At 41.6% G+C, this 24,683-nt stretch overlaps 1 protein-coding gene across 1 annotated transcript in view; it reads left to right on the plus strand.

The window, feature by feature from the left end:
• myo7ab (myosin VIIAb) overlaps positions 1–23,955 on the plus strand; it is a 55,496-nt gene extending 31,541 nt beyond the window's left edge. The window contains exons 23-49 of the mRNA XM_080867154.1: positions 17–334; positions 3,784–3,993; positions 4,645–4,821; positions 4,907–4,996; positions 6,018–6,145; positions 7,299–7,425; positions 8,506–8,625; positions 10,761–10,934; positions 11,214–11,441; positions 12,218–12,388; positions 12,470–12,587; positions 12,687–12,813; positions 13,820–13,989; positions 14,070–14,260; positions 16,550–16,674; positions 16,761–16,918; positions 17,489–17,642; positions 18,143–18,298; positions 18,583–18,688; positions 18,977–19,090; positions 20,018–20,105; positions 20,214–20,320; positions 20,536–20,721; positions 21,618–21,734; positions 21,889–21,972; positions 22,395–22,514; positions 22,995–23,955. Of these exons, the coding sequence (XP_080723280.1) occupies positions 17–334; positions 3,784–3,993; positions 4,645–4,821; positions 4,907–4,996; positions 6,018–6,145; positions 7,299–7,425; positions 8,506–8,625; positions 10,761–10,934; positions 11,214–11,441; positions 12,218–12,388; positions 12,470–12,587; positions 12,687–12,813; positions 13,820–13,989; positions 14,070–14,260; positions 16,550–16,674; positions 16,761–16,918; positions 17,489–17,642; positions 18,143–18,298; positions 18,583–18,688; positions 18,977–19,090; positions 20,018–20,105; positions 20,214–20,320; positions 20,536–20,721; positions 21,618–21,734; positions 21,889–21,972; positions 22,395–22,514; positions 22,995–23,087 (3,957 nt within the window). The 3' untranslated portion in view covers positions 23,088–23,955. The remainder of the gene's footprint in view (positions 1–16; positions 335–3,783; positions 3,994–4,644; positions 4,822–4,906; positions 4,997–6,017; positions 6,146–7,298; positions 7,426–8,505; positions 8,626–10,760; positions 10,935–11,213; positions 11,442–12,217; positions 12,389–12,469; positions 12,588–12,686; positions 12,814–13,819; positions 13,990–14,069; positions 14,261–16,549; positions 16,675–16,760; positions 16,919–17,488; positions 17,643–18,142; positions 18,299–18,582; positions 18,689–18,976; positions 19,091–20,017; positions 20,106–20,213; positions 20,321–20,535; positions 20,722–21,617; positions 21,735–21,888; positions 21,973–22,394; positions 22,515–22,994) is intronic.
• The last annotated feature ends 728 nt before the right edge of the window (positions 23,956–24,683 follow it).

A 24,683-nucleotide genomic window follows, 5' to 3' on the forward strand; every position in this document is an offset into this window, starting at 1 on the left:
TCACCTCCCTCTACAGCTGCAGCATCGACTGGAAGCTGAGCGCCAGCGCCTGGCTGAGGAGGAGCAGCTGCGAAACCAGATGACAGTTCGGCGGGCGAAGGCTGAGGCTGAAAGGAAACACCAGGAGCGGCTCATCCAGCTGGCACAGCAGCAAGAGGACAGGGAGCGGGAGGAAAAGGAGGAGTCGAGGAGGAAGAAGGAGCTGCTGGAGCAGATGGAGAGGGAGAAGGAGCAGCCAGTCGACCACTCGGACATGGTTGACCGTATGTTTGGTTTCTTGGGGAACTCCGGGCCGCTGCCCAACCAGGATGGACAGGCACCAGCTGGTTTTGAAGTATGTATATGTGGGTTTTGTAGTCCAGAAAAGATGTCTGATTAAATCATCCATTAGCTAGGATTCCCCCCTCCGGTTTTTGAGGGGGACACATGGGGTTCTTGGGATTTTTTTCCAGGAAATGTCAAATATGTAATTTCCTTAATTTCTGGTAATCTGTGCATGCATTTATGATGGAAATAGTATAAAGATAATATCCTTGGCCCTAAAGAGGTTGCATGAATACTTCAACTCCTTCAGAATGGAATATCAATACATGTCATTGCCAAGAGGTGTGCTGTGTCTCCTATCTCAATGTCAAGAACATGGAGACAGGCAATTACTTGAGGAGAGCTGGACAGGGCCATAGAAGGCTCTTAACCCATCACTGGACCAGTATCTGCTCCTTTGTGCGAGGAGGAACAGAATGAGCACTGCCAGAGCCACAAAATGACCTCCCGCAGGCCACTGGTGTGAATGTGTTCACACATTATTACTTCTAGGCTACTACTGTCATTCATTATTATCAGGATGTGCTAAAAACTCCCTGAAAAGCCTTCAGTTAATTCAAAATGCTGCAGCAAGAGTACTGATGGGGACTAGAAAGAGAGAACATATTTCTGCTCTATTGGCTTCCCTTCATTGCCTCCCTGTTAAATCCAGAATTGAATTCAAAATCCTGCTCCTCACATACAAGGTCTTAAATAATCATCTCATCTTAATGACCTTGTAGTACCATATCACCCCATTAGAGCACTTCGCTCTCGCACTGCAGGCCTACTTGTTGTTCCTAGAGTATTTAAAAGTAGAATGGAAGGCAGAGCCTTCAGTTTTCAGGCCCCTCTTCTGTGGAACCAGCTTCCAGTTTGGATTCAGGAGACAGACACTATCTCTACTTTTAAGATTAGGCTTAAAACTTTCCTTTTTGCTAAACCATATAGTTAGGGCTGGATCAGGTGACCCTCAATCCTCCCTTAGTTATGCTGCAATAGGTGTAGACTGCCGGGATATTCCCATGATGCATTGAGTTTTTCTTCTTCAGTCACCTTTCTCACTCTTCAGTCACCTCTCTGCATTGAATCACGCTTGTTATTAATCTCTGTCTCTCTTCCACAACATGTCTTCTATCCTGTCTTCCTTCTCTCTCCCCAACCATTTGCGACAAATGGCCCCGCCCCTCCCTGAGCCTGGTTCTGCCGGAGGTTTCTTCCTGTTAAAAGGGAGTTTTTCCTTCCCACTGTCGCTAAAGTGCTTGCTCATTGGAGGTCATACACTGAACAAAAATATAAACGCAACACTTTTGTTTTTGCTCCTATTCCCCATGGGATGGACGTAGAGACCTAAAATTCATTCCAGATACACAATATAACCATCCCTCCCAAACAGTGGTCACAAATCAGTCCAAATGTGTGGTAGTGGGCACATCTGCCATATTGAGATAATCCATCCCACCTCACAGGTGTGCCACATCAGGATGCTGATCTGACATCATGAGTAGTGCACAGGTGTACCTCAGACTGCCCACAACAAAAGGCCACCCTGGAATGTGCAGTTTTGTCTCACAGCAAAATGCCACAGATGCCACAAGCAATGAGGGAGCGTGCAATTGGCATGCTGACAGCAGGAATGTCAACCAGATCTGTCGCCCATGCATTGAATGTTCATTTCTCAACCATAAGCCGTCTCCACAGGCGTTTCAGAGAATATGGCAGCACATCCAACCGGCCTCACAACCGCAGACCTCATGTAACCACACCAGCCCAGGACCTCCACATCCAGCAGGTTCACCTCCAAGATCGTCTGAGACCAGCCACCCAGACAGCTGCTGGAACAATTGGTTTGCACAACCAAACAATTTCTGCACAAACTGTCAGAAACCGTCTCAGGGACGCTCAACTGCATGCCCGTCGTCCTCATCGGGGTCTTGACCTGACTCCAGCTCGTCGCCGTAACAGACTTGTGTGGGCAAATGCTCACATTCGATGGCGTCTGGCACGTTGGAGAGGTGTGCGCTTCACGGATGAATCATGGTTCACATTGTTCAGGGCAGATGGCAGCTGAGAATGTCCCAGTTCTTGCATGGCCAGCATACTCACCGGACATGTCACCCATTGAGCATGTTCGGGATGTGCTTGACCGGCGTATACGACAGCGTGTACCAGTTCCCACGAATATCCAACAACCTCGCACAGCCATTGAAGTGGAGTGGACCAACATTCCACAGGCCACAATTGACAATCTGATAGACTCCATGCGACGATGTGTTGCACTGCATGAGGCAAATGGTGGTCACACCAGATACTGACCGGTTCTGGGTCCCCAGACCCCCAATAGCGCAAAAAACTGCACATTCCAGGGTGGCCTTTTGTTGTGGGCAGTCTGAGGTACACCTGTGCACTACTCATGATGTCAGATCAGCATCCTGATGTGGCACACCTGTGAGGTGGGATGGATTATCTCAATATAGCAGATGTGCCCACTACCACACATTTGGACTGATTTGTGACCACTGTTTGGGAGGGATGGTTATATTGTGTATCTGGAATGAATTTTAGGTCTCTACGTCCATCCCATGGGGAATGGGAGCAGTAACAAAGGTGTTGCGTTTATATTTTTGTTGAGTGTATGATTGTTGGGTTTTTTCTCTGTATGTATTATTGTAGGGTCTACCTTACAATATAAAGCACCTTGAGGCGACTGTTGTTGTGATTTGGCGCTGTATAAATAAAACTGAATTGAATTGAATGTCTGACCAAAAAAATCTGAAAAAACTTTATGAGAGTGGTCTGAGTGCTGACTTCCTTTATTGGGCCCTGTGCTGACTGCCTGGCATCATAGCGCCTGACTGACATTTGCCATAGAAAGCCAAAATTGGCAGGACCAACACTGGCACCCCGCGCGTTTCACAGATGAGATTCACTTTGAGCACATGTGACAGACGTGAAAAAGGTCCAATCATGTTGCCTGCAACATCATTCACAAATGACAGTGGCTCAATGGTGGTCTGGTAAGGCATATCCACAGAGGGATGCACAGACCTCTACAGGCTAGGCAACAGGACCCTGACTGCTGTTCGGTATCAGGATGTAATCCTTGGACCCATGTCAGACCCTATGCTGGTGTAGTGGGTCCTGGGTTCCTCCTGGTCCACGGAAATGCTCCGGCTCATGTGGTAAAAGTATGCAGGCAGTTCCCGGAGTCCAATAGTAAACCTCTGAGACATTCTGTTTCTGTCCAGTCGACACCACCAGGTTCCACCTCAGACTTAGTGATGCCATGGTCCTAGTCTACACTGAGGGTTTTAGTACTATTTAGATGTAGGAAGTGAATGGTTTGTTTGGTCCTCACCAAGAACAGTGTTCAGTGTTTTGGTCTCTGGTTTTTGGCTGATTTAAATGTTTCACTCTCCTTTCAGCTCTTCTGTTTTTTGTCTCCTAGAAATTTCTCTCACATATCATTTTGTTTCTCAGGATTTGGAAAACACGCCTTGTGGTGAGGAAGCTGAAGAGGAGGTTTTGAGCGAGGCTCCCCCGTTACCTGACGAGGAAGAGGAGGATTTGTCAGAGTATAAATTCTCCAAGTTTGCAGCCACCTACTTCCAGGGTGTCTCCATCCACACCTACATCAGACGGCCACTGAAACAACCTCTGCTTTTCCACGAGGACGAAGGAGACCAGCTGGTGAGGCTGACCTTCGATCTCAATCCCAAAGCCTTTTACAGCCCCCGATCATCTATTTAAGTTATTCGTATTATGTGTTAATGGGCTCAGCAGATTTACACACGTACCGGCTGCTGAGCCGATTACGAATATGTTTTGGGCGAAAAAACCAAGTTAAACTGTCACGCTTTTTGTCCTTTTTCTGGAAAAAGAAGAGAACACAACCATATCACCAAAAATGTTGGTTTTTCAGTTTAGTTTTGGTATGAATAAATTGTTAATTTTCTTATTATAACACATAACACAATCCAATCATCTTAGAAAGTTCTTACTGAGACGGCAAAACAGTCACACCTACACAAAGGGACCTTGTAACTCCTCGTTAGCAGAAAGTCAGAGTTCAGACATGTGAATGATCAACTAAAATCCTCTGGGCTTCAAACACTGGCCTACTAAAATGTTTACAATGCTTTACTCTTGACTGCTAGTGGTGCTACAATATAGGCTGTAACCTACAGAAAAAGAGTCTCAAAGCTGGTGATTTTTTATTTATTTTTATAAATCAGAGATAATGCTGTAGAATAATTTTGAAATCACTCTAACGTGTATAATGAAAAATCAGGTGATTTCAAAAAAGTTTTTCTTATTTGCCATATTTGACCTGTCCTCCAGGCGGCTTTAGCTGTATGGATCACTGTGTTGAGGTTCATGGGCGACCTCCCGGAACCCAAATGCCCGATGGTCATCAACGACGGCAGCGAGAAGATCCCCGTCATGACAAAGATCTATGAAACCCTCGGCAAGAGGACCTTCAAGCGAGAGCTGCAGGAGCTGCAGGTGGAGGGAGAGGTGAGAGGATGCTGGGGATTGTATGAGTCGTTACAGATTGTCAGGTCAGAGCCTCCAAAATGTCATCTCCTGTTTGTACCTACAGAACAGCTCCATAGACAGCCAGAAGAGGAACAGCGTCAGGCATAAACTCGTGTCACTCACTCTGAAGAGGAAGTCCAAGATCACTGAGGAGGTGAGAAACACATCACTTCTTTTCAGCTGATCTAAGTAAATAATTTATTTAACATGTCCCATGTTTTCCACTTTTAATCATAGGGTGACGTGATAACAGTATATAACCAAACCTTAAAAGAGTGTTAACTTAAACAAAAGAAATGGGAGAACCTGGACAAAAATGGCGGTGCAGTCAGTACCGTCAGTGGTGACTCCAGTTTGGTGGCTGTTCTATGGGGTGTGTATATGTGTCCCATATTATATGTGTTGTACCGAGTCAATCAACTGAAAGGGAATGAACAGTTATGCCTATAACTTCTGCTCCCTGAAGGAGAGGAACGGGGTACAACACAAGATTGCCCCGCTATGCCCCGCCCCAACTTGGCTTGGTGAAGACTGCTATCGAACTGAGGGATCATTGTGATGATGGGCTATATGTGCAGATGAGCCTGTGTGCATGTCATCACAGTCATCACAGGTCATCTGCCTTAAAGCTGCTAATAGAGATTTCTTCAGCCAGGACATGCAGAGGTGTGATATCCCATCTTATTTGTGTTGTACCTCATTCCTTTCCTTCGGGGAACAGAAGTTATAGGCATAACTGTTTGGGGTTTTTTCAAGCACTGGGACACTTGGACACCGGGAAACTGAAGGTGGCACACCGGTGCAGTGTTGCACTGTTGCCTCACCTTGAACAGATCCTACATTTGCTGTAATGTTTGCATATTTTCCCTGTACCTACATAGATAATGTCTGACTTGATAACATAGAGATCCAAAGACAAGCCTGTTAGGTTACCTGGTGGTTCTCAGTTGGATGTGAGGGCCCATGTTTTTTCTCTTCGTTAGCCTTGTGATGGATCAGTAACCAGTCCAGGGTGTACCCCACTTAACCACAACAGCTGGGGTAGACTTCTTGTTGGGAAGTTTTTTACCACTATAGCCCAAAGAGTGAAAAAAAAATCCAAACGTTTCTTGGATTCTGCAAATTTAAGCTCAAAACCTTCAAATTAATGCTTTTCTCTGTAACGCTGATGGCAGGTCACCAGGCGGCTGACAGAGGGGGACTACAGTCTCCAGGGAAACAGCATGCTGGAGGACCGACCCACCTCCAACCTGGAGAAACTTCACTTCATCATCGGCAACGGCATCTTGCGGCCCACCCTCAGGTGACCCATGAGTGTCATCGGCACTAAATAGAGGCTGCTCCTAGAAGCAGCAGTGAGGGATGAAGATGTTGCTTGCGGCAGCATGACGATGCTTTATCGATGTTTTTGGACCAAGCAAATGACGCACTGATGTTTTTGCTCTCTGGAGTTGATGAAAAACTTCAAGATTTATTCTGATTGTAGATTTTGTCTTGAAGATGACACTGAATTGAAATGAATAGGTTTGTTGAAATCAGATGGCTTTTTCGGCTAAATTCAAGTGTGGAGAGCGTTACTCCTGTGAGTGTGGAGCTTGAATAGTTAGTGTGGAGAGAGGTTTACTTTCATACCATGATTATTAAAAGTATGTCTTATTAAGTTAAAGCTATTGAGATGATTCTGGCTTGTGCATTTACTACAACCGTTCAGAACAGTCAAAATTAAAGGTCTCATAATCTGCAGACATATACTCCTCCTGTCTGCTTCACAGAGAGTCACTTTCCACTGTATGGTTTTGTAAACTATTAGAGACTCTAATTCACATCTTAGAGGAAGCCCACATACGAGATGCTGCAACACAGTTTAAGAAACTTAAAGGAAAAGAAAAATAAATTTCTCACAAAGACGGAACACAAATAAGGCAAAAACAGAAAATCTCCTGTAACTCAGCAATTAATAACTAATGCTATAAACGGTAATATTTAAACAAAATGGGATGATTAGTTAAAAAGGGAAGATAATTTGGAAACCAAAGTAAAATTAATTAAAATTATTAACAGAAAGAATTTTTAATATTGGAGAAACAGAGAAATGATTCAGATTCAGCACAAAACCTGGTCACTCTCCATTTTTTGTTGGGTCTTAGAAACTGCCAGAGGAGTCCTGCCTCAGCATCTGTTGAGCTCGGGTTCACTGGGCTTTAGCAATTTAAAGACACAGTGTTAAATAGAAACCATTTTATGCTGTTGGCATAGCAGACCTGGAGTATGTTCTGTATGGAATATTTGGCGATAGATCACCTCGCTGCAGGAACACAGTCCCTACATCCAGATGCTGCGCAATCCTCTTTGGAAAGTTTTTTTAAATGGGGTCTAATTTGATTTAGCTGTGGTGACTGTCTCGTGTATTGAAGAAGGCCTCTGATCTGTTTGTTGAATGTTGTCCTCTGCCTCAGAGACGAGATCTATTGTCAGATCTGCAAGCAGCTCAGCCAGAACCCGTCCAAAAGCAGCCACGCCCGCGGATGGATCCTGCTGTCCCTCTGCGTGGGCTGCTTCGCCCCCTCCGAGAAGTTCGTCAAAGTAAGAAACGTATTTCTGATGGGAAACTTGATGATAAAACCTCACGGTTAACTGGTGAAAATTGCAACTCATTTAAAAACTGAAATGGGAAAAAAATAACCACAATTGTAACTGCAGTGTCACCATTTTTGCACTTTTACACGCTCAGTTTTTCACTTGTATCTTCACGTTACTGATATTTGCCCACCACTGCCTGTTTAAAGTGTTTTGTGGTACTCACTGTTTCGGCCCTATGCCGCCTGCAGTACCATTATTTTCATCCATGTAATTGTACTGCACATGAAAGGTCAGGAACAAAAAGAAAATTCATTTAATAATAATATATTACAGATGATTTAAATTTGACCATAAAATAAAGAAATAATGGTAAACTGCAATAAATAAGCATGTCAACAGAAATTTACAAAAAAAAAACACGACCGGGTTTCAAATGTGGCTGATGTTTCTAATCAGCCACCTAACAATGTTTCTTCCTTTTTACTAATGTTGGTCAGCCAGCTAATCCAAAGCAGACATGTGTAAAAGATAAAGTCATATACACTACGAACAAAGATATAATCTTTTGTTTTCCGGCAGTGGATTTCAGTCCAGGAGAGCAGATGGGACAGATCTATAACTCGATCCACTCGCATTCAGTCAGTAAACAGTAGTCTGTCCGTCTCCACCATCACCATCAGCAGGTCTGATGGCTGAAAATCAGTTTAAGTCCTCAAAGAAGTAAAAGCTTAAAATAAAGTAGTCAAAGGGAGAATCTCAAAGATTTCATCTGCAGTTTGATCATTGCAAGAATTCATTTTTAAAAAAAACATAGCAAAAGTTTTCTGGTCTGACTCAAAACAAAATATTACATCTGAAAATCACGTTTAGCTTTAGAAACTTTTAATTAACTTTTTTTCCTGACTGATTTTAGTAAAATTGAGTTATGAGTTTGATTTCATTTATGTAAACAGAATAAATATAATGCTGTGTGTCAGTGCCTTTGGTATGTCACACCTTTAACCTTTAAACTGCTCAGGGCTGTAAACGGCCTTTATGTCAGTAATACGATGAATATTTCTCTTCTCTCTGCTCTTTTATCAGTATCTACGGACATTTTTGAAAAACGGTCCTCCGGGTTACGCTCCCTACTGCGAGGAGAGGTTGAGGAGGACGTTTGTCAACCGCACTCGGATGCAGCCGCCGTCTTGGTTGGAACTGCAGGTGCCAAAAATCTTTCTGCTCTGTGTCGTCAAGTCCAGTGAATCCAGTTTGTCAAGTGTCTCATGTTTTAACTGGAAGCATTTGCAACAGTAAATTGATGGGATTATCAGCGTTTGTTGTTCTGTTTGTGGTTTTTAGGAATTTGCAAAGCATGTACCGTAAATGTCGGGCTATAAGCCGCTACTTTTTGCACAAGCTTTGAACCCTGCGGCTTTTAGTCAGGTGCGGCTTTTCTATGGATTGTCCGTGATTTTTGTCATATCGTAAGACGATTTGTTTTGTGTGTTCCGCTGTTGTACGGCACTACGTTGCCTGGCGGAAGGATCGGGGTTCAAGAGTGGTATGTTAGTCACATGTCCGTCCGCCAGGCAACGTAGTGCCGTACGAAGTAGCGCGAAAAACAAACTTCAAAGTAGCGCTACGCGTTCAGCGGGAGTCGTGGATGATGAGCGGCGATAAACTTGCAAGTTATGCCCAAAAAGCAAGTTATGCCCAACTCCACCGGTGGATTCTGACAGCGTGGAAAAGTGTGAAAACATCCACGATCACCAACGGATTTTGAAGGGCTGGACTGCTGCATGATGGAGAGGAGGACACCGCCACGGCCCTTCTGAGGGTGTTCGACTCTGACACTGACAACGAGGATTTCTTTGGTTTTGAAAGTGACAACGAAGGAGAGAAGAAGAGTGGATGACGAAGCCATCATGAGCCTGTTTGTATCCGACACTGGAGAAGAGGACTTTGGTGGTTTTAGTGCGTAGGAAGAAGAGAAAGATGGTGGTGAATGACTGACTTTTCTTCTTGTTAAAGCTGTGTCACTGCACCTGAGCCTAAAAGGTAGGCCGAATCTATTGTTCTGGTGTGCTGTAGGTTATTGTTATGTACTACATGTGCAAATATGTACCCATAACTTGTTTTTCAAAATATTAATAAAAGTGATGTCTCCAAACAGCCATCTCTTTCCTGACAATTCCCTTTGTGCATATTCTCTTACATATGATAAGTCAACATTGAAACACCTGCGGCTTTTGGTCAGGTGCGGCTAATGTATGTACAAAACAGGATTTTCCCCTGATTTTAGCTTGTGCGGCTAATATTTAGGTGCGCTTTGTAGTCCGGGAAATACGGTAGCTAATGCTGTCACTGTTATCACTGAGTAACAGTTACAAAGCTCACTGTGTGCTGAGGGAGTGTCCAGTTTAGCTAAAATCTGTATTAAATAATAACTGTTTGTTGAAATACATCTATAACTATATAACTGTAATAAATATCAGCATTAAATATTAGAAACTAGAATTAGCTGAAAATAACTGAGAGCTTATTATAATAAATATTTTCATATCATTCCACTGGTTTTCATACTTTGGTTTGAAAACGGAGATGATTTTAAGATAGTTTTTATACTGTTTTTCAGGTGTTTAAAATGTTACATTACATACATGAAGAAACATCTAGAAAGCCTGACGATGTTTTACATCAAATTACCGTAAACTGTAAAACTTTACAAAAAACAGCTAAATGTAGCTAGTTTATTAAAATTCAGTGTTCTTTACTATATTTATTCTCTCTTAAATTCTCATTAAAACATCAACTCGTGTGATCCGGAAGAAGCCATTGGTCCTTCTTTAATTTTAAATTTATTTATCAAAGTTTGGATCAAGAGGACTGTAGCAGCAACCTTCTGACCTTCTTTGTCAGTTTCTGACTCGTGTTTCTCAGGAGGCAGCTCGCTCTTTCTCCTCTTCAGTAACCACAATGAGGCAGACATCAAAAATAAAGGATAAAAGTTTATTTATTCCACACAAAACCAATAATTACAAAACAAAATAACCACAATCAAACATCACAAATTAAAGACCTCAACAAAAAATTTAAATCTGTAATGACTGATCAAAAACTGAAATTAAATTTGAATTTTTATACTTTGTTATACTTTTTCATCTCTTCTTTTTGTGGTTTTCTACAGGTTAATTATCTTTAATATCAATAATGGGGGTTTTTTTACAGGTGGTTGGATGGTAGAGGTTGTAATATTTATATTTTGAAGTGAGCCTATAACACCACAATGCTGCACAGCTGTAGGACATCTTAACTGTTGCCTGTCTGAACATGAGTCTCATTGTTTTTCCCTCCAGGCCACAAAGTCTAAGAAGCCCATCATGCTCCCCGTGACATTCATGGACGGCACCACAAAGACACTCCTCGCAGACTCGGCCACCACAGCCAGCGAGCTGTGCAACGCACTGGCGGACAAAATCAACCTGAAAGATCGCTTTGGCTTCTCGCTGTACATAGCTCTGTTTGACAAGGTAAAACACAGGCTCTACTGACAGCGAGGTTGTAACAGTTAACTATAACTAAGACGTTTGTCAGAAAACGTGCTTTGGTGCTCATCTGGGACGTCTGCACCTGTGTATTATGAATTTCCTAAATCTAACACGGAAGACAAACTTAAGTGAAATGATCAAACTAATACTTGGAACCAACTGAAACTAAATTTAAATAAACAATATTTTTTAAAATGAAAACATTTAGTCAGTTTGTTCAGATGTCATGGAGTTATTTAACTGCAAGTATGTGTTCATCAGGTGTCGTCTTTGGGCAGCGGTAACGATCACGTCATGGACGCCATCTCGCAGTGTGAGCAGTACGCAAAGGAGCAGGGCGCCCAGGAGAGGAATGCTCCCTGGAGGCTGTTCTTCAGGAAGGAGATCTTCAGCCCCTGGCACAACCCTGCCGAGGACTACGTTGCCACAAACCTCATTTATCAGCAGATCGTCCGGGGGGTGAAATTCGGAGAGTACCGCTGTGAGAGGGTGAGCCTCTGAGCTGTGTGCAACTCTGCATGCTTTGTGTGAAAGAGGGTGAGATACTGAACGTTGAGTTCGCCCCATATGGATCCACTGGAGTATGACTGTGTTAATATTACATTAAACCCACTTGAATGGGAGAATGAGTCTTGTAGTAAGAAAGGTTTCTGAGCATTTAAATAGAGTAGAAAAGCACTTTATAAACACCATTATGTAATGTACGGTTGTAACGACAGTAGTATCACCCCCTGGTTTCTGGAATTTGCACTTTAAAGCCTCAAGGTTTGCATTTTGTTATAACAATATAAGACAAGGCCTTGAGTGTATCAGCGAGACAAGACTGAGATGGTCTGGACATGTACAGAGGAGGGATAGTGGATATTGGACAAAGGATGGAGCTGCCAGACTGAAGACAAAGAGGATGGGGGACATGCAGAGGGCTGCCGTGACAGAAGAGCTTGAGCTAGTTTTGCTGCTTTTTGATCTACTCATCCTTCTTTGTTCTTCCAGTTTTATTATCCGATCATAGGGTCGTCATCCAGTGCCGGATAGGGCACCAGTCTTCTGCAGGGCCAATGCAGAGTAACAGACAACTACTTCGTATTTACAAAATATACAGAATGGAGGGGTAGCTCTAGACTTTTGCACAGTACTGTATATTGATCAGCCCATCTGGTTCTCCTGATATGATCTTATCTACTTGAAAGAAGAGTTGATGGCAGGTTTCAGGTGTTGGGCTTGCTTTCTCCTGACCATTGCTTCACCCTGTGTCTGTCTTGAAGGAGGAGGACTTGGCAGAACTGGCCTCTCAGCAGTACTACGTGGATTACGGCTCCGAGGTCCTCCAGGATCGTCTGCTCAGCCTCATTCCGTCCTACATCCCCGACAGAGAAATCACCTCCACTAAGACTGCAGAGAAGTGGGTTCAGCTCATCATCAGCGCCCATAAAAAGGTACCTTCTGGTCAAGTGATGAAAACCAGTCTTAATTTTGTGCTGTTTTCTGGGAGAATCTAACTAGAGCTCACTGTGCAGGGAGTACAAATGAAAAGGAGGGTAAACACGCAGAAGGTGAAGGAGGATGTGGTGGATTTTGCTCGTTTAAAGTGGCCTTTACTCTTCTCACGCTTCTACGAGGCCTTCAAATTCTCTGGTTGGTAAAACACTGTACCTCTTTCTAAACTACTAAATGCTTTGTTCCCATCAGTGGTTGTGGATATTTTTTAATGGATGTGACCACATCTGCTCACAGGGCCTAGCCTGCCCAAGAATGACGTTATCGTAGCGGTGAACTGGACCGGCGTTTACTTTGTGGATGAACAGGAGCAGGTCCTTCTCGAGCTCTCTTTCCCAGAGATCATGGCTGTGTCCAGCAGCAGGTATGACAAACAGCCACAAATGCACCAAATGACAGGCAACCAAAATAAAATACAAAGTATATTTGAGTTGTACAAAGTTAATAAGTGAATTAATTGCTGCTGGTTTCTTGGCATTTATATTGACCTTAAAGGTTCTCTACAAACAAACAATCGATTTGTTTGTCTTAACATCAGGAAAATCTTGGTTATTAATGGCATCTTCCCACAACAACTTCTAAATCTGAAGCTGAAGAAATCTGATTATATAGAGTCTATAAGAAAACAGCCTAATGGCTGTCTTGTGTTGCTTTATGACCTCAGAAAAACCTTCCCTGATGAGTTCATGGTCTTAATCGTTGCTTTCACCTCTGGTTGAACAGAGCATGATGTGTATTTTGTAAACATCCCATTTAGATAAAATGGGAGAATAGGTCATAGTATGAATTGGAGTAGGTCTAGCTTGTGATTGACAAGTTGCTAGCCATGTAAGCTATGTAAGCCTGAAGTATAAGAAGGGTTTCTGATTTGTCATATCTGGTTTAAAATGACATTCAAGCATCATCTAAATTAAATCTGTTTTATTTCATCCCAAAACAAGATGTGGAAAATTCAAGGTGTTCAATGAGTTCTGTCATGGGGACTCAAATCACTGAATACTAGCACATGCTAGCAGGCATGCTATATTTTAGCTAACATTAGCCAGAATAAACAGGGTTTGCTCCTCAACCTAGCTAGCTAAATTCAGTTTTGCTAATTCTCAAGCCACACTATTTTGGATGCAACCAAGATAATCAGAGATGGTATCATTCTTTAATACTTCTTTAATACGTTAAAAAAATATTTACATACATAACGTTTAATTTCAAACAAGACTTTCTTCACTTCTGTGCTGATACAAATGATTGTAAGCATTACTTAATAAATATATTTTTATCATTTTTAAGTTTTTAGGGATCTTCTGCTTGTCAGAATTGCATCTTGTCCATATTTTGAACTATCATGGTTAAAGCAAAGTTTAACTTTGCAGAGGGGGTAAACTCCAGGGACAGAGCTTCACTCTGGCCACCATCAAAGGAGACGAGTATACGTTCACCTCCAACAATGCAGAGGACATCCGCGACCTGGTGGTCTCCTTCCTCGAGGGTCTAAGGAAGAGGTCCAAATATGTGGTGGGCCTGCTAGACTGCCTGAACCCACGTGAGATTCACTGATGAATTAGAAATAAAAAGGTGTTTTTAGGAGCAGAATGGTCAATCTGTTTGTCATCTCCCCGGCAGTAGGGGTAGATTCCAACTTCCTGAGTTTTGCTAAAGGAGATCTGATCATCTTGGACGAACATGACGGAGAGCATGTGATGAACTCTGGCTGGGCACACGGCGTCAATGACAGAACCAAACAGAGAGGGGACTTCCCTGCTGACTGTGTCTATGTGCTACCTACTATCACCCGACCACAGTATGATATAGTGGTGAGTGCAGTCAGAAAAATAATCTCTGTCTTCCAGATTCTGCTGGAATGTTTTTTTTTTTTAATCCAGCAGGTTGTTTTTACAGGACAGAACTAGAAGTCTAACCAGTTCTTCCAGTGTAAGTGATTTCAGGATGTCCCTGTGCAACAGTGTGTAGATATACCTGGTTATTGTAGCTAAGGCATTTGAATTATCCATGTGTGCAGCAGCAAATTTCTGTCAGGCTTGAAGGTGTCAGGGGCTTCTTTAATGTTTGGTACTTTCTCAATCCATCCATCCATTCTCTTCCACATATCCAATTTAGGGCCCCGGGGGCGCTGGGGCCTCTCCCAGCTGTCTTAGGGCGAGAAGCAAGGTACACAGCCATGCTGCCACTCTGTCGCATGGCTAACACATAGAAACAGGTTGAACCTTGGTGGTTCCTGGATTGTTCCTGAACATCATGACCGGTTTTCTCTCATTTTTGAGGGTGACAGTTTGGGTCTTCTTCTAGAACTTGGCAACATGGTTACATATCCGAATAACTTGGACCTAGAGCAGGGCGATATGACCAAAAGCATTTATCACGATATGCATTAGAAAATTTGCGATAACGACATAACTGACGATATAATTGACACTAGACAAAATACTTTACAACTCCACAACTTTTATTAGTGCAAAAAAACCCAACAATGTAGTTTCACTTAAACAAACAGCTGTTTTTTATGTGCATTAAAGTTATATAAAAATTTAACAGTGCAAATGCAAATTCCTTGCTGACAGTTTAACCAAAAGGCATTTCCAGTGGAAATTGGCCGACATATCCTCAGGATAACCATGTATAATATCCACAAAACTTAAAAAGAGGTTATATAGACAATACGGTAATATTATGTTGAAGCACAGTACATATCACTCCACGAGGCTCTTGCCTACAGTAGCCGTAATGCTCCAACAATCCATCAAGCGGTGCGGCTTCGTAGCTTAGCAAAGTCGTACTAAAACATTTGACAGATTTACGAGCGCCATGTACGACATAAAATCGTTTTGAGGTCAGTAAACACAACCAGAATTCATACATAAGGCACACGGGATTATAAGGGGCTCTGTCGACTTTCAGAAAAATCAAAGGATTTATTTTAAGTGTGCCGTATTTTCCAAACAACACGGTAATAACGACGGCCCGCTTGCATACTCTACCAAAAATAGTGCTTTGTTGTGAAGTTGCAGCATTTTTACAAACCAATTCTGGTTCATCCGTTTCATTCAACAATCTGCTTTCGCCCTTCTTATTCTCCATTGCCGCCATGCTTTTTCCGGCATGTGCGTATGAAAACAAAGGCACTGCACATGCGCGTTTTACCCATATTCTATTGCGATATTTTATTTTCTTATCGTTGCCCAACATGATACCGGTATTACTGTGAACGGTATTATATAGCCCAGCCCTACTTGTACCTACATACAATTATGTGAACTGATGGTTTTGGAAACTGCAGTTGTTCAGGAATGGCTCCAAGAGGCCTTCCCAACTTGTGTAAACCTGAAATTCTCTTGAAGTTACTTGAAGTTTCCTATTGTAAGTATTGGCCAATGCAATGAGTGCTGTCAAACAAATCCTTTAAAATAAAAATGACCATGACGGTTAAACTGTGTAAATGCTGATCTGACCTGTCAACACTCCAGCTTTGCTATTTTTTTTTTAAATTAATGTCAACCAAACTGCCAGTCATCTACTAATTAAAATTTACACACAAAAAATCCTCACTGCACATATATTTTCAACACGTGTGAAAACAACCTGATTAAAGCACCATGTGAGCAGCTGCTGTCTCTCCAATTGTTAGCTATTAGCTGTCCACCATTTTTTTTTAGCAGTTTTTCTCCCAATTAACAAAAAACACAAAAATAAATATATGCTAGTCTCTCTGTGCAGCCAGCTGTGTTTAATGGCTGTCTACAAAGTGTCAAACACTAAAATATTACAGAAATATTGAATTTGCACATTGTATTATCATCAAAAGCACATCACTAGTTTTCTGCTTGGTATACTGTAACAGAAAAAAGTGCTTTAACCACACACTAAAAGCAAAAAACTCATGGATTCTGAAAGGAAGGTTTTGACAGAGATGTGGTTGTTGAACTCCAGGTATTGGCTGCTCATTAAAAGGAAAATTAACTTCCCAAAAGAATTTTTTCTTCCTAGAAAATGCTCTGAAATATGTTGATGTACTTTGCTGAATTAACCAGTTGGAAGGGTCAAATGCGAAAAAAATCCAATCTTCCTCCTGTTTTACTGTCTCTCAGGCTCTCGTCACCATGACTCCTGATCAGAGGCGCGAGTCTATCGGTTTGTCCCAGATTAACCTTTCGGACCAAGAGGATAAATCTAAGGCCTACACTCTGGAGGAGTTTTCCTACGACTACTTCAGGTAACTAAGTCTAATGTGAGGCTGTTTTAAGTACAAATGATGTTAAAAAAAATGTGTGAAAGTTTCTTCGAACCACTGTTCTTCAGGCCTCCTCCAAAGAGTACTCTGAGCAGGGTGGTGATCTCGAAAGCTCGAGGGAAGGAGCGTCTGTGGAGCTGCACCCGCGAGCCTCTCAAACAGCCTCTATTGAAGAAAGTCCTGGCTCACGACGAGCTCTCCCAGGAGGCCTGCCTTGCCTTCATAGATATCCTTTAGGAGAGGGCGTGATTGATCATATGTTTGGCTTTCTCGTTTGCGTTTTTCCTCTGGTGCTTTTGTTACATCAGAGCAGGTAATTAACTTTCCCAAGGGACCATATGAGAAAGTGGAGGTGTTGTGAAGGGCTCAGTTCAGTTCTGATAAATATTAATTTTGTTTCTTTATAAACTGCTACTGGTAAGAATGGATGTTACAGGCATCCAAGCCTGCAGTTACGCCTGTCGACCAAACCCCCCATGAAAGTTACTCACTGTTGTTTGTGATTTTGATGGGAATCATAAGCTGGTCTTGACTGCTCCATCGCTAGCAAAGGTTTAGCTGTTTTTGTAGCGATTGAAACTGTAATATTTAATCTGCTCTATACAAAGAAAACATGCTTTTTAATGCTGGTAGGTTAGTAATTTTAACATGAGAGTTTATAGAGATGAACTCTGTTTTTTGGAGCCAGCCAAGTGGCCATCAGAGGAAGTTTGCTGCTTGGTTATTTCCAGTCAGCCATACTGCCTGACCTGTACCAGCCTGTCGTTATGTGAATGGTCCTTAACTGTGTTTGCACCTGTGATGAAGTATATGGGCGACTACCCGTCCAAACGAGTGCGTTCTGTCAACGAGCTCACCGATCAGATATTCGAAGGAGCCCTGAAGGCCGAGCCGCTCAAAGACGAAATCTTCTGCCAGATTCTCAAACAGCTAACAGACAATCACATTAAGTAAGTCCAAGAAAAAAACAGTCTTTTCTTCTATCTCTTCTTCTATAATCAATATTTTAGCTCAGTGTTCACAGTTTAAGCTGTGAGTGTTCACTTTGATCACTCTCAAAGCATCTCTTACATCTGTAACATGCACCTTCCTGGTAACCCCAGCGGTTCTTTCACAGTCTCTGCAGCACCCTTAGAGTCTTTTTTGCCACTTGAAATTCATTAAATTCACACAAGCAAACAAAACTGTATTCATTGTCCACACAGAGACTGGTGTTTAACATTTTCGCCTGCTGTACCGTCACCAGAAACAAAATCCCTGCACACTTATAAATATGCCTGGTAGCAGCAAGAAAATAATGATATAAGCATGATGGAATATGAGCATGCATAGAAAATTTCTGACTTCTAGATGTTTCTCACTAAAGGACACTTTCTTTCCTGTGCCACAAAGCCAAAATCCTGACCCTCAGTTTGTGCACTGTTTACCTTGTCATGGTGTTTGTGTGCAGGTACAGTGAGGAGAAGGGCTGGGAGCTGCTGTGGCTCTGCACTGGTTTGTTTCCTCCCAGTAACATCCTGCTGCCTCACGTCCAGAAGTTTCTGCAAGCCAAGAAACACTATCCTCTGGCTCCAGACTGCATGCAGCGGCTGCAGAAAGCCTTACGGTAACACAAACGCACACAGTTGTTGTTAACGCCTGTTAAAACTTCTTCACTACTGCTTTTTACAGGTTTAAGTCTCACACCACTTTTTTTTTTAGCTCAGTTGAGAAGCACCTGCAAGCAGCCTCTAGTTTCCAGCTAGTTCATACAGCTCAGTTACAGAAACTATAGTGCATATTACCCCAGTGTGTGATTAAATGGTTGCTTTAAATTAAAATTTTTACCCCTAGTAATTTTTTTTTTATTATATTTTATTCATTATTCATCCTCACTGCCCTTTGTGCTAGAAACGGATCAAGGAAGTACCCTCCTCACCTGGTGGAGGTGGAGGCCATCCAGCACAAGACGACTCAAATCTTCCACAAAGTTTACTTCCCTGACGATTCAGACGAGGTCAGTTACGACTAACATTCAAAAAGTACATTGTTATGTGGTATTTTACAACTGTGCATTTTGTACACTAAGGGGAAAAAACTGTAATTTGAGACGTGCCACCTCTTTAAATAAACAGTGAACTTGCATCGTTCACATTTTTCTGCACATGTACTAAATATTCTGCTTATACAACAACAACAACAATCTTTATTTATAGAGCACATTTAAAAGCCTTGGGCATACCAAAGTGCTTTACATAATAGCAATACATTATAGCTTGACTTTGGTTTATGTTTGTGTTCACAGGTGTTTGAGGTGGAGTCGAGCACGAAAGCCAAAGACTTCTGCCACAACATCTCCGGACGTCTGATGCTCAAATCCTCCGAGGGCTTCAGTCTCTTCGTCAAGATCACTGACAAGGTGACGCCTTCATCCGCAGCCCGATCGTACAAACGTATTCACTACAAGCTCAGCTCAGGGGCAGCAAATAGACAGATTAGACAAAAAAAGCCATAGTTTTCTGTTTCTATGCTGATGACTTTTCTTTTCCTGTTGTGCTGTTTGTAGTTGTTGCTCTCTCTGCTGTCATATTTCTGGTAGACCTTTGGTTCTCTACCAAGAATTTGTTGTTTCAGATTCATAAAAAGTAACATTTTTAGTCATTTTTCATTCATTTGGAGTCAGTTTGTTTTTATGTTGCATCCTATTTTCACTGGTTTGACCCTCTTCCTGTTTTGTGGTAATTGTGAGTCTTCTCTTGGTTGTTTTGGGTCTCGTTGCAGATGTTTGATTTGTGTGTTATTTTGTATTTGTTAATCATTCTTTTTGTGTGTTTGTAGTCATGTTATTTACTTATTCAGTGGTTCTGGATTTTTAAGTTCTTCTACCACCTCTCTGTAATCAGTTAATTGATTTCTTGTTAGTCCGTGACTTCCTGGTTCCTTTTGTGTTTATATTTTGTTTTTTGTTTGCATGATAAGTTTTCATCTTCAGTGGTGTGGATTTGTTTCTGGAAATCATTCTGAGGTGGTTTTCAGTCTGAGGTCATTTTGCTTTTCTCTCGCTGGTTTTGCAGCTCTCAGTACTCGTTTGTTCTTTGGGTGGGGGGTATTCATAGGTTGTCCTTTACTGCTCAGTTTGCTTGTAATTATTTTTATTTAACTTATTTTTTTTTGCTTTACTTTCATCTGTACAGACTTTGCCTGTACGTGTGATTAGTTTACATGTAGTCGTAACTTTTTACTTTGAATAATAGCTTTATTTTTGAGGAAAAAGGGATCATGCCTACCATTGAAGCCATTCAACATGGATCTTCTTTACACAATTAAATCCTTCACTTACTTCCAGGTCATCAGCGTGCCTGACGGCGACTTCTTCTTTGACTTTGTGAGGCACCTGACTGACTGGATCAAGAAAGCCAGACATGTAAAAGATGGTAAAGCCCATCAGATCAGATTCAGATTGAAGCTCAGATTATCTTTGATCTTCTCGCTGATTCTTCTTTCTTTACCAGTTTGTCTTTTCACCTTTGTGCTGTGTGCAGGTGTAGTGCCTTCTCTGACCTACCAGGTGTTCTTCATGAAGAAGCTGTGGACTAATACACTTCCTGGAAAGGACTCCATGGCTGATTCCATCTTCCACTACTACCAGGTTAGTCCCTCTGCAGTATCAGTATATCTGGTTACTCTTACTTGATTAAATGTTGAGATAAAACATTTTAAACTTGCCTGATGTAGAATGGATGGTGTAGACTAAACTCTGAATCATGCTCTCTGTCTCTATCTTCCCTCCAGCTGTGCAAAGCTTCAAAAAAGAAAATCTGTGTGTGGTATCGGTTTCTTACCAGCTGTTGTCTTTTTCTGCAGGAGCTGCCGAAGTATCTGCGTGGCTACCACAAGTGCTCAAAGGAGGAGGTGCACCAGCTGGCAGCGCTGATCTACAGGGTGAAGTTTGAGGAGGATAAATCCCACTTCCACAATATTTCCAAGATCCTGAAGGAGCTCGTCCCCCAGGACCAGATCAGACATTTGTCACCCGACGACTGGAAGCGGGTGAGCACGCGCAGATTTAAAAATGGTAAAAAACTGAATGTCTGGATGCAGGAATGGCCTCAGGCTAATGATGACTATGTTCAAAAATAATTTCCTCTTCAGTTTGTTGCCACAGATGCAGAATTCAAAACATCAGATTTGGATTTAATCCTCGGGTGTTCATTCATTCATAACCTTTCCTCGGTGATCACAGTTCTTTCTCTAGTTACATATTTAAGATGTTTTCATGCTTTCGTTCAAAAATCCAGAAATAAGGTCTGGTGATTGGTGCTTTTTGGCTCCTATGCTAGGCAGTTAAAGTTTTAACCAACAAGTAAAAAACACTAAAGTTACATTGAACTTGTCGTGGAAATCTAGTGAGACAAAAACTTTTAATCGCACATTAAAACTTCTAGGTGACTCAGATGTTTTATGCAGGAGCTTTTATTGCAAAAGAGCCGACCTCGTGTGTTTTTATAGGATCCTTTGAAGCACCGGATTCAGAAAAATGTTATTTTTAGAGGCCTGAAAAAGGAGTCTCGGCCTGAGCCATGCTGCTAAATACACGTTCCTTAATCAGTCGTAGGTACTTAAGTTTCAAATGAGTTAAAATGATCTATCAAACTGAAACAAACTAAAAGTTGTGTGCTGATTGTACTGATTAAAAAGAACTCGAGACAATCACCAGGCGATATGCAGAGATTTAAATCTGTAGCAGCACGTCAGCTTGTCTCTCTGACGTCATCCCAAACCCCAAAAAGAGGCTTTATTGTTTTCAGAGCTCTCTGGGAGTTCGAAAACATTAAAATCCAAAACATATCCCACAGCTGCTTGCTACTTTTACAGGTAATCACTTACAAGTCTGTGTGCAAAAAGAGTGAATGAGTGTTTCATCTTCCTGTTGTTTTGTGTCTCAGTCGATCGTGTCACTGTTCAACAAGCACTCAGGGAAGACTCGGGAAGAAGCCAAACTCTCCTTCCTCAAAATCATTTACAAGTGGCCCACGTTTGGTTCGGCCTTCTTCGAAGTCAAGGTAAAGACGCTAGAGACTCGTTAGTTTATGAAAGCTTGGAACTTCTGCATTCACTGTTTCCTGCTCTATTTTATCTACTTTCACTTTTAAAAAAGCTGCACAACACTGGGACAAACTTTGCATTTTTGGTTTTTCTGTTTTGCTTTTTCTGCAGCAAACAACTGATCCTAATTACCCAGAAACCCTCCTGATAGCAATCAACAAACATGGAGTCAGTCTGATTGATCCCAAGTCTAAGGTGGAACACGTTTATCTTTGATATTTAAATCGATCTGTATTGATAGAGCGCTTTGCTACTCTGTTCCCTCCCCTCACTCCCAACTGGTCACAGCAGATAGATGCACCTCCCTGAGCCTGTTTTCCTCCAGAGGTTTCTTCCTGTTAAAACAGAGGTTTTCCTTCCCACTGTTACCAAGTCCTTGCTCATAGGGGCTTTTCTGATTGTTGGTGCCTTTTTCTATTACTGTAGTTTCTCTCTGTATTATTGTATTGTATTTACCTTACAATATAAAGCACGTTGAGGCAGCTGTTCCTTTGAATTAAATATCTGAGCACTCAAAGCACTTTTTTTTCGCAATTAGTTTTTGATTTAAACCTGCAAATATTTGTTTGTATGTGAAGTTTAGCACTGCATTATTCTCTTATCCGGCTTTCCTGTAGGACATCCTCATCACTCACCCTTTCACCAAGATCTCCAACTGGAGCAGCGGCAACACGTACTTTCACATCACCATTGGAAACCTGGTGCGAGGCAGCAAGCTGCTGTGTGAAACGTCCCTGGTGAGCTCTTAAGTTTTTGTAACATGAAACAAAGAGTGTGAGCATTTAGCTTTCCAAACAAAGCTGCTTTTAATGTGATTATGCACAGCCTGAGCAGTGAAAGCAGCGTGCCAGCAGATTTAATTGTCAGTCTTTTCTGTAGACTCTCTCGTTTATCATGTGTTCCACCAACAAGATTACACGCTCTGCAGGAAGCAAAATCTTTGCGTTCACATTTGAATCAGTCATTTATTTCATGTGTAATCAAGTTTTTTTTGAGTGTGGTGTCTGAAACGATTTTGCATGGTTACCTGTGCTCTCTTTTTAACTTCAAACTTGATTACAGCTCAGAGAAAAGGGGTGAAGTAACAGTTCTAACGTCACAGGAAAACTTATGAGAAAATCAAATCAGTGATCTTGTGTGAATAATAATAGATCCTTATACAGTGAAAAGAGCCGCACATCCCACAAAGCAATCATTAATGTATTCTCATCCATCAGGGCTACAAAATGGACGACCTCCTGACCTCTTACATCAGCCAGATGCTGACGACGATGACCAAACAGCGAACGTCCCGGGGCAACAGCAAGTGAGCAGAAGGCTGGAAAGTCATTGATCCCATTTGATCGAAGCTGGACACAAACACCCACACGGCAGAATGTAAAAAACGCGCTAATGGCTGACTGTGACGCTCTAATGTTTTCACACTATAACATCGGTCCTGTCTTAAAACTCACCCGCTGCCTTTAAATGACTTTTTCCTGAAGCTGGACTTTGTGTAATTGCAGTGATTAGCAGTGACGTTTATTCTCTGTGCTGTAAAGTGTGACACGTTCAACTTTCAATGAAACCACTTTTCACATGTCTTGACTGAAGTGTGCAAAAAGATTTTTATACTATTAACATCTGCACTGAAACAGCTGGGCCTGTATTTATAAAGTGTCACTAAGTAGGAACTTGGTCCTACATAGGCTGAAAGTGATGAATGCAACTGTTCTTGTTTGACTGTGTTAGGGGAGCACAGTTAAATGTCTTGTTTGGCGTCATCGATGAACCGATCCTTAAAACACTACATTAAAAATCTGGAGCCAGTCATTTTTAGTGTTTCTGTTAGAAAAGAAATAGCAGTTAGATCATTTTCTGTCCTATTAATCTCCATCTTAACATGCCGGTTTCAAATCTGAAGAAGCATCCTGGTCACTTTTCCATAAAGTCTCAAAGAAATCTTGCTATGTTGGACCTGGTGATATTTACGCAGAGAGGTATGCACGAGATTTATGCGTGCACACTTCTTGTGTCAAATCAACAGTTTTTATTTTTCAGATCTTTGAATTGCTTCTACTTTATAGATCATATTCTTGATTATAATTCATTAAGAATATAAAATGGCATAAAAGTTCAACTAGAATCCTAAAGGCATGAACAAACTCCCATTTATACAATTTAGACTCATTCTTTAGAAACTGATCTAAGGAGCTTGGAAAGAAAAGCATCTGGACTTTAAGTTTCTCCAGATGCTTTTCTTTCCAAGCTCCTCAAACTACAATGACCTGGATGACTGAGAACCTTCACAGACATTTAAAAAATGATCCAATATAAGAAAATTTCCCAGTCTCACCGTCTGTTTTCCATTGAAAAATTCAAGGATCGTAATATACTTCCTAAATTCACTTCAGTTCATTTAGATAAACAACTCTCACCTCAAATCGCTTTATATTGTAAGGTACAGACCCTTCAATAATACTACAATAATGATATTTCTCACAGAAAAACTGCCAAATTTTACCTCTGCATCTCTAGTTTGGTCATGACAATATTTTTCTGATGACGTTAGGGGCGTTTCCAAACCTTTTCTGAGCAGAATTTTCTCTGGAGCTACTTTTTTTATCTGCATATTCAAAATTTGAAAAGGTGTTCCGCCTCAGAGCGTCTGTGTTGGCTCAAAAGAAAATGCCACTAACCTCATCACAAAAATATGTTTTTAGGCAGACTAATAACATTAGAAATCTGATATTTACACAACTCACAAGTTTGTAGACTTAATACTTGCCAGGTCTCTCTCGGAAATGAGATTTTTAATCTCAATGAGATTTTTTTTAGATAAATAAAGGACTAATAAATATCAATGATGACTCTACTTGAACCTTTGGAACCCCACCGGACTGACTGCAGGTCAAGTCAAAATGATG

Source organism: Rhamphochromis sp. 'chilingali', assembly GCF_963969265.1.
Source record: "Rhamphochromis sp. 'chilingali' genome assembly, chromosome: 19".
NCBI classification, from domain to species: domain Eukaryota; kingdom Metazoa; phylum Chordata; class Actinopteri; order Cichliformes; family Cichlidae; genus Rhamphochromis; species Rhamphochromis sp. 'chilingali'.